At 47.1% G+C, this 14,400-nt stretch overlaps 1 protein-coding gene across 1 annotated transcript in view; it reads right to left on the bottom strand.

The window, feature by feature from the left end:
* Nucleotides 1-14,400, bottom strand: part of Eipr1 (EARP complex and GARP complex interacting protein 1) — a 113,720-nt gene that overhangs the window by 36,498 nt on the left and 62,822 nt on the right. Inside the window, 1 exon segment of the mRNA NM_001012192.1 lies at nucleotides 1,841-1,997. Within this exon segment, the coding sequence (NP_001012192.1) occupies nucleotides 1,841-1,997 (157 nt within the window).

Here is a 14,400-nt window from a genome sequence, read left to right as displayed (position 1 = left end):
GCTAGAGACCAAAAGCAGGTGAGCAGACAGCTCAAGGACAAACTCTTCTTCTGAGAGGGCCTCAAGGACCGAGGTCAAACACACTTCCAACCTGTAGGACACAAGTAGCAGCAGAGACAATACTGGGGTACTGGGACCTGAACTCCCACACATAACCACAGGTTGTTTGTGAAACTTCTAGTGATAGTGGCGTCACTATCGTTGTCATATAGTTACCATAGGAACCCAAGTGAAGGGTGCTCAGGGCTCCCAGGTTATTCCTACAAATGCTAGTGGGACTGTAATTACTTTAAAGTAAAACACTAAAAACAAGCAATGTGAGAAAAGTGTGCAGGGAAAACCGAAAAGATGGTGAGCTCTTTTGAATACTAACACCAAGGTCAAATTCATGAGCACTGCAGATGAATCTGAGGACATCCACTGGGCCAGCCATTGTAGCCTGGACACAGGCAGAAGGCAACTGAGCAAGCACTTTAATACCCAGCTTCCTACAGGGCACACAAGTGTGCCATGGCCTTCTGAGTGGTATGTGACTGGAGTACTTGCACGCTGGAAGTCAAGGAAGCCACCTCCAGGTGCCTCATTCCCAGGTATCAGCTTGCCACACACCAAGGCCTGCTTAATCTGGTACCACAATCACTGTGTGGCATGAACTCTGCAAGAGAACTCTGTAACGTGCAAACTCTGTACTCAGGCAGTAGAATGACAGCATACCGGTGTTCATGCCTGTAGCTTAAGGACACATTGGCTTCCCCTTGCCTGTGAGACTGGGTGATGTCAGTACTTAGAGTGCCTCTTGACAAGCAAATGGCTACTGACCAAGTAGAAACAGCAGTAGAAACAAATCCCCTAGGGCTAGCATGGAATTCATGAGAGCCCCCACATAGCTTGACTGTGACAGTCCCAGACTGTCCAGATAGTGCCCAGTTTCGAGTGCTTCCTCCAGGTGTATCCTCTTGCAAACATGACTCACTGCTTCCCGTTGGGGCACAGCACACACTCCTGACAACCAGGGTATGTTACAGACCCATGCCTTGGCAGGCCATTGTGCTCAGCATCTCTTCTAGGGACCATAACTCCGTAAGATCAGATCCCTCGATGTTCACCCACCATCCTGGAACCCAGAAAGAGTGTGTACAACAGCTGTTTAATAGTTTGCTGGGTTGCTGAGGACCCATGTCTCCTCACAGAAATGTACATGTGGACATGGGCAATTGCACTGAAGTGTACAGTACCAAGTGCACAACTCTTGCTAAGAACAGACATGCAGTGATGTCTGAAGCTATGGCCACTGTAGAGGGCCTGGGAGATAAAGCCAACTTCTAACCTCATAGAGAGGGACTGCCCAGGATCCCCACAAATGGTAGTCACATTTCTTCATCTCCACACATGCCACAGGATTGACAGGAAATAAAAGGAAAGGACAGAGATGGAGGGACCTGGGGACACTGCCAGGCGTATCCTACCTTCCTATGGAGTCTACAGCAAGAGAAAGTTTCGTCTTTGAAGCTGAGGCAATAGGTGATAGTTATAAATGCTACATGAGGCCAGGCTAGTCTATTATTGTCAGGTGACTGCAGGCAATGCGATTTGGAAGAGGGGTGAAGGGTGGGACACTCGTTCTTCAGCACTCTTGGAGGGAGGTGTTCTGTAACTGTGGGTATCCTAGATAACATCTAGGACTAAAAGTTACAGGCCGTACAAACATCTCTGTAGAGAAAGAGTAACACAAGTGGGAAGCAAGGGGGAGAAACTGGAGGAAGTGAAGAAAGCTATGCCCACACAGCACCTGAGCAGCCTCTAGGCTTCTTCCCCGTGTATGAAATATGTAGCATCCTACCAGGCCACGTTGCCTTGGGCCCCGTTGTCAAGGTGACAGAGCAGCTCCAGGGTCTGCGCAGTGCTTGCAGGGTCTTCAGGGGACTCGTGGCTACCGGATTCTAATTCCTTGGGCATCCTCCACACGGCTGCACATGCCTGGACTCGACTGTCTGAAGCTAAGCAAAAGAAAAATGTCAGCAAAGCTCCGTCCCACATACACTCAGCACTTAGCCAGCCTATACGCAGGGCACGCTGCTCCCGGAAACACTACCGTGCAGGTAGCCCTGAGCAGCAGGGAACCCCCCACCCCTGGCTTGTAGGCTGCTGTAGAGAGCTTAGCCTCCTCAACTCTTCCATCCTGTTCTCTGACAGTGGATTTTAAGAAAGGGACCAGATAAAGGCACTGCCGTAACTGCCAGGCCACTCTTGGGGTTCTATTCACAGCTTCATGGAATCACAAACAAATGTCAATCACTGAGATGTCCTCATTTGTCAAATGTTCTGCCTTGGTTTGCCTGAAATGACCTGTGTCTGGGGACAGAGGGCAGGACTGCTCACAAGTGCCAGGAGCTGAAATCCACGTGTGCTCCTCTTGGCAAGCTATCGCAGGAGCAGAGCAGCCAGGACCAGGGCACCTGCACAGCACCCTGTGTGAACGCGACCCTTCCTCCCAGCTCCCACTGCGGGTGGCTTCCTACCATTCTCAGATCCTGGACACCCAGTATTCTAAGGTACTCCAGGGATCTGGGTATTCCTAGAGCAACCTGAAAAATCATGTGTAGATATAGGAAATAAACTCATCTGGAGAGAGTGGCCTCACAGCTCTCCAGGCACAGTCAAGGCAGGCCTTGGACACTCTAGAAAATGTCTTAGAAGAGAGGGTGTTTAAAAATATGATTTTAATTAGATTCTGAGATATACTTTTAAAACTTGCTTTCCATTTGGTTTTAGTTTGATTTGGTTTCATTGCTGTTTCTGTTTTCTGAGGCAGTCGCATGTAGCAGGCTTTGAACTAGCTATATAGCTAAGGATGGTTTTGAACTCCTGATAACCCAGGTTCCACTTCCCAGGTACTGGGACTGCAGCACCACCACTCACCGGAAATGTGCTAAACAGCATCCTTTTGCCTTAAAGATCACCTCAATGAATGATCCCTAATGTGAACTCTGCTCTGTGGAGCCACTGGAGGGCTTGGCCTCAGTGGGAAAGCAACTGCTCTGTGGAGTGACCAGGATAGGGGGTGGGGTGGTGGCAGGGTCATGAGATGTCCAAGCAGTTGTTCTGTGGAGTCCTCTAGGTCAGGTCCCTGGTGTGAAAGCAGATGCTCTCTGCAGGGATCATCTGTCTCACCCTGGCTGCTCACCAGAGCCCTTGATCAAGGCAGCAAGTAATGAAACTGTGCTTGTGGCATAGTAATTCCACTCCCTTCAAAACCCACACCAGCCGGCAGGGCCACTCTGCTGACTGAATGTCCTTCCTCTGTGTACCCTGTGTTATTAGCCTGAGCTAATACCACACCTGAGCCTACCTGACACAACAGAGAGCAACTGTAGAGCAGTCAAGGGGATACTGTTGATAGGCTACACTTGCTTCCCATGCATACCATCCTGGATCACTCCTCATAAAACTGAATCTGTGTGTTTTCTTTTTTATTTACTCTGGCTTTTCTTCCTGTGTTTTTCTCCTACTTTGTTTTACAGACATATACCCACATGGACAGACGGATAGGAGATGGAAAGCAGATGGCTCAGGGCCAAATGACCTCACACACAAGGAAATTGACTCTAGGCAGCAATGGGGAAAGCTTACAGCAAGCTGGCTCACATCACTCAGGCTCACACCAGCAGCACCTGGCTGCCTACAGAAGCTGGATAAACAAAAGAATAGGTTAGGAAAAAAGTCAGGCACAGTGGCCCAGACCTGCCCTCCATCAGGGAGGCTGAGGCAGAAACACCATATGCTATATAGAAAGGTCCTGTCTTGGCACAAACAAGAAAATATACACAAAATCCAAACAAGAAGAGCAAGGCCTGCTGTCTGTTCTTAGAGCAGGAATGAAGGCTGGCACGGGCTAGCAGTATCTTGAGGGAAAGGTGATGTCACATCAGATACAAACACTGTAAAGCATCACACAGATGTTAGATTCATATTAAGGATACTCAGAATTCAAGTGAAATAGTAAATTCACAGAAAGACAAACATTTAACAGAATTAACAGAAGAAATAAACTTTCTGACTGAACAAGGATCTATTTTAGGCCTGGAGAGATGGCCAGTTGGTGAAGGCACAGGCCCTCAAGCCTAAGACTGAGTTCAATTCCTGGGACTCAGATGGTAGAAGGAAAGAGTCAACTCCTACAAATTGTCTTCTCATCTCCATACCTGTGCATGCACAGACACAGACAGACAGACAGACAGACACACACACACACACACACACACACACACACACACACAAATTAAGTAAATGAATGAATTGTAAAATTAATTCTTACACAGAAACCACAAGCTCAGCTAATTACAACACAAATCTTTCCAAGCATTTAAACAAAAGACAAGAGACCAGGTATACAGCTCCTGCCTATAACCCCAGCACTTACAAATGAGAAGGAAAAGGCTGAAAATTCAAAATTTGCTGTGCTACATAATAAGATACTATCTCAAAATGGGAAGAAAGGAGAGGGGGAGGACAGGAAGGAAGGAGAGAGGGAATGAAGACTGAGGAGGGTGAGAGCACGGAGGAGGAAGGATGTGGGGAGGAGGGAGGATGCGGGGAGGAGGGAGGATGCGGGGAGGAAGGCCACCTACTAAATAGCAAGAATCTAGAAGGAATTATAAAATATCCTATGGTCCTACCTCACTAATAGATATAAAAATAATAACAAATAAAGCTCAATGGTGTATGCAAATAGCATCACCATGGAAATAAGGCTGGGCCAGAAGATGGCTTAGTGGGTAAAGGCACTAATGCCTTCAAGGCTGGCAACCTGGGTTCAATTCTCAGATCCCACAGAATGGAAGAAAAGAATCAGCTCCTGCAAGCTGTCCTCTGACCTCCACATGCACACTATGCTCTAAGTGTGTCACCAACACACACAAATGAATGAATGCACACTTGAATGAAATAATTAAAACAATAAATAAGGAAATGAAGTTGATTCTGAATTAAGCAAGCTAATATCACATTAACATGCTAAAGGGGGGGAAAGTATGATCACCAAAAATACAGAAACAACCAGCACAATTCAGTGTTGTGTCAGCAACAGTCTTTGAAGACTAGAAGTGGAAGAAAGTTTACTTATAGGGGAAGGAAAAGACAAGAGGATGGAAACGATGGGGGAGGAGAGAGAGCTGGAAGCAAAAGGAAAGTTCTACAGAAACGTAAGCATTGTCAATGGAGTGTAGAACTGCCCCTGAGAACGGGAAGGGGCAGCCTCGCACTGCCAAGGCCACATAACATGTTAGAAGGAAAGCGGCCTCATCTCGGTCGAGACAGAGAGAAGAAACCGCACTGCCACTGCTAGCTAGAAGATGCACCTGAATCTGCATCACCCTGTAGAGCACAGCAGCTGAACACTGAGACGAAACTTGGCCGTCTATCTACTGGTTATCAGCAGCAAGACGAACCATTTAAAACAGTGCGGAAGAACAGCACTGTGGGCTAAGGAGAGGGCTCACAGGTAAAAGCATCACTCTTCCAAAAAACCTGAGCTCTGTCCACAGCACCCACGGCAAGTAGCTCACGACTACCTGTACCTCTAACCTCAACAGCCGCCTGCACACACACAGCTAAAAATAATAAAACAAGTAATATTTTAACTAAAAATCTCTCTCTCCTCCTCCTCCTCCTCTCCTCCCCTCTCCTCCCCTGCCCTCCCCTCCTCTCCTCTCCTCTCTCTCTCTCTCTCTCTCTCTCTCTCTCTCTCTCTCTCTCTGTATAAACAACGCTGACAAGAAAAAGCTAACAAGTAAACAAGTAGTGTAACAGCCCATGCTCATGGACAGAAGCTACTGAGCACTGTGTAAAATTTATGGGGAGTAGAAATCAAGAGCTTGCATGAGAGTTGGGAAGAGGTGGCTCACACCTTTAACCCCAGCACTGCAGAGGCAGAGGCAGAGGCAGAGGCAGAGGCAGAGGCAGAGGCAGAGGCAGAGGCAGAGGCAGAGGCAGAGGCAGAGGCAGAGGCAGAGGCAGAGGCAGAGGCAGAGGCAGAGGCAGAGGCAGAGGCAGAGGCAGAGGCAGAGGCAGAGGCAGAGGGAGGCAGACCCTGAGGTCCAGTCCAGCGTGATCTACAGAGTAAGTTTGAGGACAGCCAAAGCTACACAGGGAAACCTAGTCTCACAAGAACAAAACAAACAACCTGCGGGAGAATGTGCAAAACACAGATACCCAATAATCTTGAGAAAGAAAAACAGAATGGGGTGATTTACATGTCAGATGCCACTTTTCTGTGGGTACAGATGGCAAGTGGTCCAGAGGAGGACAAGAAAAGACTTCTGTCAAGACAGTCACTTGGTGTGCAGCAAAAATCCCTCTGCATGAGAGTGCCTTTCAGCACTGCTAAGTCAGTTCTGTATCCATATGAGAAAGGCACCCTCTCCCTTCCGTAACAGCACAAACCCCAAGTGCAGTTGATGGAAGGCGGAGGTATAAGAGGAGCCAGGACAAGGGTGTGCAGGTGCACACTTACCGCCCTCACAACTTCAACAGCAGAGGCACACTGGCCACTAGGGGAAAGACAGACAACAAGCAACATTAAAATTAAGAATATCTACTCACCAAACAAAACACACTATTATTTGAGCTTCATCAAAATATAACTCTATTAAAAAAATCAAAACAAAGGAGGAAAAGCAAAAAAAGGGAGAAACATTATATTATATAGAACTTACTAAGGGCTGTGTCCAGAAGTTATAAAGAACCTTTCAGCTCTGTAATAAAACAGACAGCACAGTTTTAAAACAGTTTTAAATGGGTGTCATACTGAATGAGAAACTTGAGAAATGAAGATGTATAAATGGTCAGCATGTTCCAGGAACGATGCTCCACACTGAGTAATTAGAGAACTGCAAAATATGATTGAAGACACACCAAACTCAGCAGGACAGCAAATGCCTAATGCAAAAAGGACAACTTTGAGTATGCGAATAGTTGAAGAACCAGATCTCTCACGGGTTGAAGAGTGAGAAAACAGCATACACACTTCCAAAACACCAGATGACCCAACAATCCCCATCTTAAGAGAGCCTGCTCAAGCTTTTCGGCAACTTCCAACCATCTGGCAATTAGGCCTGGTCCTTCCTCTAGTGGCCATGTGTAGACTGCTGCAGCAAAAGTCAGGAAGGCCTGAGCATAGTGATGGACTGGAGGAGAACTGAGGGGATGAAAATGAGGTGGCTCTCACAGGGGCAATCCCAGGGACACAGACAGTGTCCATCAGCAGTGTTCCCTGCCTAACATGCATGCACATGTGTGTGTAGACAGATACAATGAAAAGGGTGAGAGTGAGTGAGCAGAAAGCTTAGAGAAGGCAGCCTTGACCTGGGCTCAGCTGAGCCAGTTTAAACCTGGACCCACTGACTACAGAGACAGCAGCCCAGGGGTGAGGAGCCTGCAGTCCTAAATAGTATAAGCCATAACAATCACTCCAGTCAGAAGCACCTGCTGTCATTCACTTGAATGGTCAATCACTGGACAAAGAGTTACAAACACCTAGATATGGCAAGGCCTACCCAGAGAGATGTGTTCTCACACTACCACGTGGAGATCCAAGGTGTCGCCATGACCCTTGTAGGCCAAATGTCAAGTAAAGTTCTGGATTTTACTTACAGACGGTCCTCTGAGAGTGGGCCACTCTGGGTCTTCTCCACAGTCCATGCATATAAAATGAGATCCACAGAAAAGGCAGTTTGGGGGATGTCCATGACTGTGGCCTACGTAGTCACGGAGCTTTTGAAACTGCTGGCTCCCCTCATACTGCCAGAGGGTGGTAGAGACTTCAGCCTACTCTCTCCCAGAAAAGCAAAAGGAAGGCTGAAAACTGGATACATACATAGACAGTGGAAAGCAGAGTACAGTTTTCCACAGAGCTGTGTCTGCTCCCCTACAGCCTCTGGAATACAGTCCGAGGCCTACCGACAACCTCACAAGACATCACACTAACCAGTGGTTGGTGACATGCTAACCAGGCAGGAGGAAAATGCAGAAGGCCTCAGGGGCAGGAGATGTAGTCACCCAGATTCAGGGGCCAGGACATCCAGAGAGAAGTGAGAGCTCTGTCTCTGCTCCATGGAAAGGAAACACAGAGCCGGAGGCCTTACTCTACAGCCAGCCCAGCAAAGGCACAAGGGGCTGCCAGTTGAGGACCAGAAAAGCCTTATAAAAAGCTCAGACAGGGAGGAGATGACCCTGTCACATGCCATCTGGAGGCCCTGCAGTATGGAGCACTTCAGTGGAAGACACAAACAGCATGAACCTCATGGCAAGCACAGGAACAGTCCAACACCGTCTTCAGATCCTGAAGCAAGGTCCTCTATCTCCAGCAATGTGTCTTTTGGAACACAGCTCTGACCACACTGCTGGGTCAAAGGTGTCTCCAGGTCATGAGCCAACATGTGCCCCATGTCACTCATGAGACCAGCTCAGTCCTATGCACCAGTTCTGAAGCAAGGCAGGTTAGAAATGTCCACCCAGAGCCAGGTTGAACAAGAGAACATGTAAAAGCATGTAGTAGAGCCCAGGCCTGATATGACCCAGTGTCCCATGCACACAGGGCTGGAGCCACCTGCACACAGGGTCTTAGGAACCTACACACTTAGTTGGGAAGAGGAAAAGGCAGAGCTGGTGAATCAACAGGGAGAGCTCAGCTTAGAGATAAAACTGAAGCTACACAGGAGGCACCAGCACTCACTCTCAGGAACTATGGACCAGACAGACAAGGAAGAAACCACTCAGAACAAGACCTTAAACACTGCTCTGTCCTCGAGCCATGCAAGCAGAGCTGGCATATGCTCAAGGCATGACATGACTTGCTGGCTGGTCAGTGGGCTAGAAAGAAAAGATACACCAGAATAGGGACTAGATATTCACCTGGTGACAAGCAGATGCTCCAGGTCCCATCTACCATCAAAGAGTACTCTTATTCTCACTGTAACTGACACCTACTCTAGGCTTGAGTTTGTCCCTGGGCTCTGAGCCAGTCAGTGCACTGATGCCCCCAAGTATATTCACACATGCAGAATCTGAGCAGAAAAGCCACTGAACTACTGAATATGCTCCTGACCCAGGAGCTACTGTCTCCATCACACCACCTATCAAAGATGGTCAGGCTCTGCAGAGGGTGGCCCAGCATCGCTTTAGCTGTGAGCACCAAACATCACTGTGCCCCAGCAAGTGGCAGGGACAGTGTAGCATCTTTACTTTTAGTTATCAGAAGATGCATGCATTTATAACAGACAATATTGTGTTCTGAACTGTGTAAGCACTGAGATGAAAAAAATGGAACCAAATTAATATAAGCATTACTTTACCCCCTAAAATCTCCTCCTTTACTGACTTTCAGGTAAACAATAGACCTCTGGTCACTATGAACCTTTCCCTCTTGTCTTAGTGAAATCTGTCTTTACACCAGCATTCCCTTTTGCCCAGCCTGGCCCCTGGTTAACCCTTATCCCCTTGGCTCTATCACTGGATGAAATGGGATAATGAGAGCTGTTCTTCTGTGTTGGCTTGTTACACCTAGTACAATGTTGGCCACACTCACCCCAGGTCTCATTAGTTAGGATCTGCCTGTTTCCCAGGCTGAATGGCATTCCACTGCACATGTCCGACCACTGCAGCTGCGTTCCACATCCACGCTCACAGTACAAGTCCTATTGCCAGCCCTCCCCTCCCCTCACAGCCTCATTTTCTATTTCTCATGAGCACTTTCCCAGTTTCCTGGCCTACCTACACACTCTCACAGAAATACACATATATGACAACTAAGGGAAGTGGGTACAGTAGTGCACACCTTTAATCCCAGCACTCAGGAGGCAGAAGCACACTGATCTCTGAGTTTGAGGTCAGCCTGGTCCACAAAGCTAGTTCCAAGTCAGCCAGGGATACACTGAGAGAAGAGGAGAGAGGAGGGGAGAAAAGGGGAGGGGAGAGGAAAGGAGGAGAGGAGAGGAGAGGAGAGGAGAGGAGAGGAGAGGAGAGGAGAGGAGAGGAGAGGAGAGGAGAGGAGAGGAGAGGAGAGGAGAGGAGAGAAGGAGAGATGTCTCAGCCCCACAGTTCCAAGTTTTACATCCAAATCCCAAGGAAAAAACAAACTCTGGAAAAAATTTCCTCTGACTTCCACATTCTCAGACACACAATAAATAAAACTTGATTTTAAAAAGTGACAAACTAGGGTACGCATGAGACATAACATGTAATGTTTCCTTCCTAAGCCCAGGTAGCCTCACGTAATGTATTTTCCACTTCCATCCATTTTCCTCAAACATTCATAGGGAAGCAAAGACTTAATGTTTTTCACCACCATCCCTCAGCATGTGCCTTATATTGCTTGACTTTGTAAACCATTGCTTGAGTTACTGATAGAGTCTCAACCAAAATCATTCAAAGTGGAGCTGGAGAGACTGCTCTGCAGTTAGGGTACTTGCTGTTCTTGCAGAGGACCTGATTTGGTTTGCGACCCACATCATGCAGCTCACAACCACTCCAGCTCTAGGGGATCTGACACCCTCTTCTGGCCTAGAAAAGTACACACATGGCATAACATAGACATACACAGACACTGGACACACAGGCAGGCAGGCAGGCAGGCACAAAGAAAGAAAGAAAGAAAGAAAGAGAGAGAGAGAGAGAGAGAGAGAGAGAGAGAGAGAGAAAGAAAGAAAGAAAGAAAGAAAGAAAGAAAGAAAGAAAGAAAGAAAGAAAGAAAGAGAGAAAGAAAATCGAAAATCATTCAATGCATTTTGGCTAGGGATTAGGATAGGGTTTACAACAATTTTAGAAAAGTCCTGAATGTGCTTCTGCTGTTTTGAACTATGTATTTTTTTCAAAGCTGTCTTCTCAGCATTGATCATGATGAACATGAAATCAAAACAGTGATCAACTTTGGAATAATGTTGAAGATGCCTTACATCCTCCAGTAACAAGTATTCAGCCGATACTCAATTCTGTGTGAAAATAAATAAGCACATCCACCTCATGCATGGGGTTTTTCGGTCTTTAACATAGCTAAATTGTATGTATACCAGGGAATTGTTTTAAAAGCAATTTCTTTATGAATGTGAAATGTTTGGTATGCATAACTACTTTATATACCTCAGGTAACATAAATATACTGCTGGCAGTGCCTAGGGGTGGAGGGCGACACTAGTGTCCCCATCCCAGGGTCTGACCAGTTTGTTTGTGCAGTGGACATAAACAAACCTTATCAGACACTTGGCAAAATGTTGCAAATCATCCTTTATCAGTCCCAGCACCAAACTGTCAGCCCTGAAAATGTACACAGGAGCAACGCTGTACAGACTGAGCAGGGAGTATTTAGCGTGTATGAATATGCATGCACAAGAATAAAAAAGGACATAAATTTGAAAGAGAGCAAGGAAGGGGTATATGGAATGGTTTGGAGGCAGGAAAGGGAAGGGAGAAGTGATATGATTATATTATAATCTCGAAAATAAAGGAAAGTGTTGTGAATCAATACATTTCTCTAAAAATTAGTAAGTAAAAAGGCAAAAAGGACTGTCAAGTGTATGTAAATTTATTTTGAAAAATTACAACTTCTGTTCCAAAGCTGATACTGAAATTTTAATGGGTTCAAGAATGTCCAAAATTACTCATAGAAAGATGTTAACACACAAATACACCAGGGAGACAAGAAAGCTGCAGGTGTCTCACTCTGGCAGCATCTGCCAGCACCGTGGCCCTAGAGATAAAAGCAGCTTACTAAGAACTGTGGTGTCAGTCCAAGGGAACAGTAGGCACTACAGGAAACTCTGCATCCTCAGAAGCAGATGAAATTTAAGGTAAACAGAGCTAAGCAAGGAATACAGGAGGTATGCCACAGAGACACACAAATTGGTTCTGAAACTCGGAGGATTTCCATAGCTGCATGCTTCTCAGCAGAGCAGACAGTGCACATCCAGTGGGTATCAAAGAAGCAGACGTACTTTCAAGGAGGAAAGCCCACCTTCAGAAGCGATGGGCTCTAATAAGCAGGGAGGCATTGATTGGGCTTTCATCTCTATAGTAACGCCTGCCTGAAACAAGGTCCTATGATGTAAACACCTGGCCAGGATTAATATGACCATGACCAGGAGCTTACAGAGGGTACCAGGCACAGACCCTCTATAAAACAAAGCCTTGGCATGGCACAAGAGATAAGGTTTGTGTGCAAACAACACAGCATACCAGGCACAGCCTCTGGACAGAAGCAGGCCACCACAAGAGACAGGATCTGCATACAACCAAGCCAGGGCACTAGGCATTGGCCCTATATACAGTGAAGCCGAGGCGGCAGGCACAGCCTCTGGACACAAACAAATAAGCACTGCTGCACACAGCAGCCCTGTGCGTGTTGATACAGAGCCAGAGTCACAGCACAGCTAAGCTCGAAAGCAATCCAATTGTCACCCAATAATGTGACCTCTCTATTTTAGCGACGAGGAAACTGAGGCTGGATGAAGGTAACCGACTCTTCCAAGTTCATGAGGTTCATGATATTACCAGCATCAGGAATAAAATAGAGCCCCTTGCCTCAGAAAAGTCCACTGCTTTAAAAGAGAAAATACTAAGTTATGTCTTTAAGACCAATTTGACGCTTCTACTTTTTTTTATATGAAACACAAGAGCTAAAAGCACTTAATGAGATAAAAAGATAATCAGGGCAAAATGAATGGAAGAGGCATACTTGAGGCGCCAACTGTATCCATGGAGTGTGCTGCGTGCTGTAAGGGATTAGAGTCAAAAGGCTTAGAGGAATTCAAAGGAGATTAGAGCCTTTGTGGGCTGAATAGCAGCTGCAGCCAGCTTGCTAAAGGGCTAACAATGCCCTGGCTGGGGGACGTGGTGTGATCCCCAGCTGGAGGAGGAGGAGGAGGCTTCCACAGGCTGCTGCATAATGAGCATATTCAGAATCTAAGGGCTATTTTTAGAGACTACAGCCACCTCAGCATCTGGTGCGGACCAGGCAGGTGAGTGAGACGAAATCCAGCCGAGGCAATCACCTGACACAGGCATAGCTCCCGCTGTACCTTGGCACCTAACACTAAAAATACCTTCTCCAGCGGCCTCCAGGGTGCTTCAGACATGTGGTCACATGCAAAAGGCACAATAAGTATAAGGGTTACATAGACTGACTACAGTGAAAGGACAGGGTTGTAGGTATCCCAGCATAGCATTAGGTCTGTCCCCTTGTTTGGCACTTGTCCCTTTCCAGGCAGATGAATAGGGCACAGGCAACTCTGAAGTTTCTGTGCAGGTGACAGGTGCACAAGTTCCTGCTCACAGTGGAAAGACTGGCTGCAAAGTGGGTGTGAGAGAGAAAGGATGTCATCAGCAATACAAGAGTTCTACCCAGCAGCTCTGGAGCACTCAAGCACCACATGATTCACTGCAGGTCCCAGCAGAGCACTGTCCTAAGTGATCAGGAACAGTCATGGCCTTTTGCTCCATTCCTCACCTAAGACAAGTCACAGACCAAGCCCTCAGTCTCAGGATGACCCCAGCTCTCTCAAAGAAAGGAAGTAGCTAGACCTGTAAGCACTGCCTCTAGAGTGGACTCTGCCAATTCCTACAGACTGGACACATAGATCTGTGCTAACGTGGGACTGCAGTGCTCTGTCTCAAATCCAGCTCACAGAGGCTTAGTCCAACCAGCACTTACTTCCCTAATTCCTGAGTGTATATCAGAAAAGAGGCCCAGACACTTGCAAGCCAATCCTTTCTTCCTGGCAGCATCCCACCTTTGGTACGCAGGAGAGTCAGTCATATTCAGGGGGACAGGAAAGTCCCAAGAAGTTTAGCTTAGAAAACAGCCGGTCAAAGGCACCAACCACTACATCATGGATGGCTCAGAGTTTGTAGAGAAAAATGCAAATAGCCAGGTTCTCCAGCAGGGGGTGCAGTCCAGGTGTGCCACTGCCACACAAAAGAGCACAGGCCATTTAACACTGAGATTGCCGCAGCTCTTCATTTTCACCACAGCAACTGGAAAGGGTCCTCAGAGCCACCTATTATTATCTAGCGGGGCCAGGTACGCACACACTGTCCTGCTATAGGCCTGTATCATTGCTTGAGTTCTCCACGGAAGCTGGCCAGGGGCTGAAGCAGTAAGTACTGGCCAAGTCTGGCCGATTGCCTGTTTTGTGTGTCCATAAGCTAAGATTGGCATAAAAGGACAGGAGGAAGAATGTGGGACCATGTGGCCTTCAGAGCCTCGCCTCTTTGGTCCTTTCTAGCTTCTGTATCCACATCCTGTTACCAACTTCCAATTGTTGATACTAACCTCACTAGCACCCTCTGTTCTGTGCACACTGCTCCTAGGAAAGACACTGGAAGGAGACTGCAGGGAGAAAGGCTAGCACA

The sequence above is a fragment of the Rattus norvegicus genome, chromosome 6 (genome assembly GCF_021556685.1).
Source record: "Rattus norvegicus strain SHRSP/BbbUtx chromosome 6, alternate assembly SHRSP_T2T, whole genome shotgun sequence".
NCBI lineage: Eukaryota > Metazoa > Chordata > Mammalia > Rodentia > Muridae > Rattus > Rattus norvegicus.
Note: the sequence above shows the minus strand (reverse complement) of the source record. Positions and strands in the feature narration are given on the sequence as shown.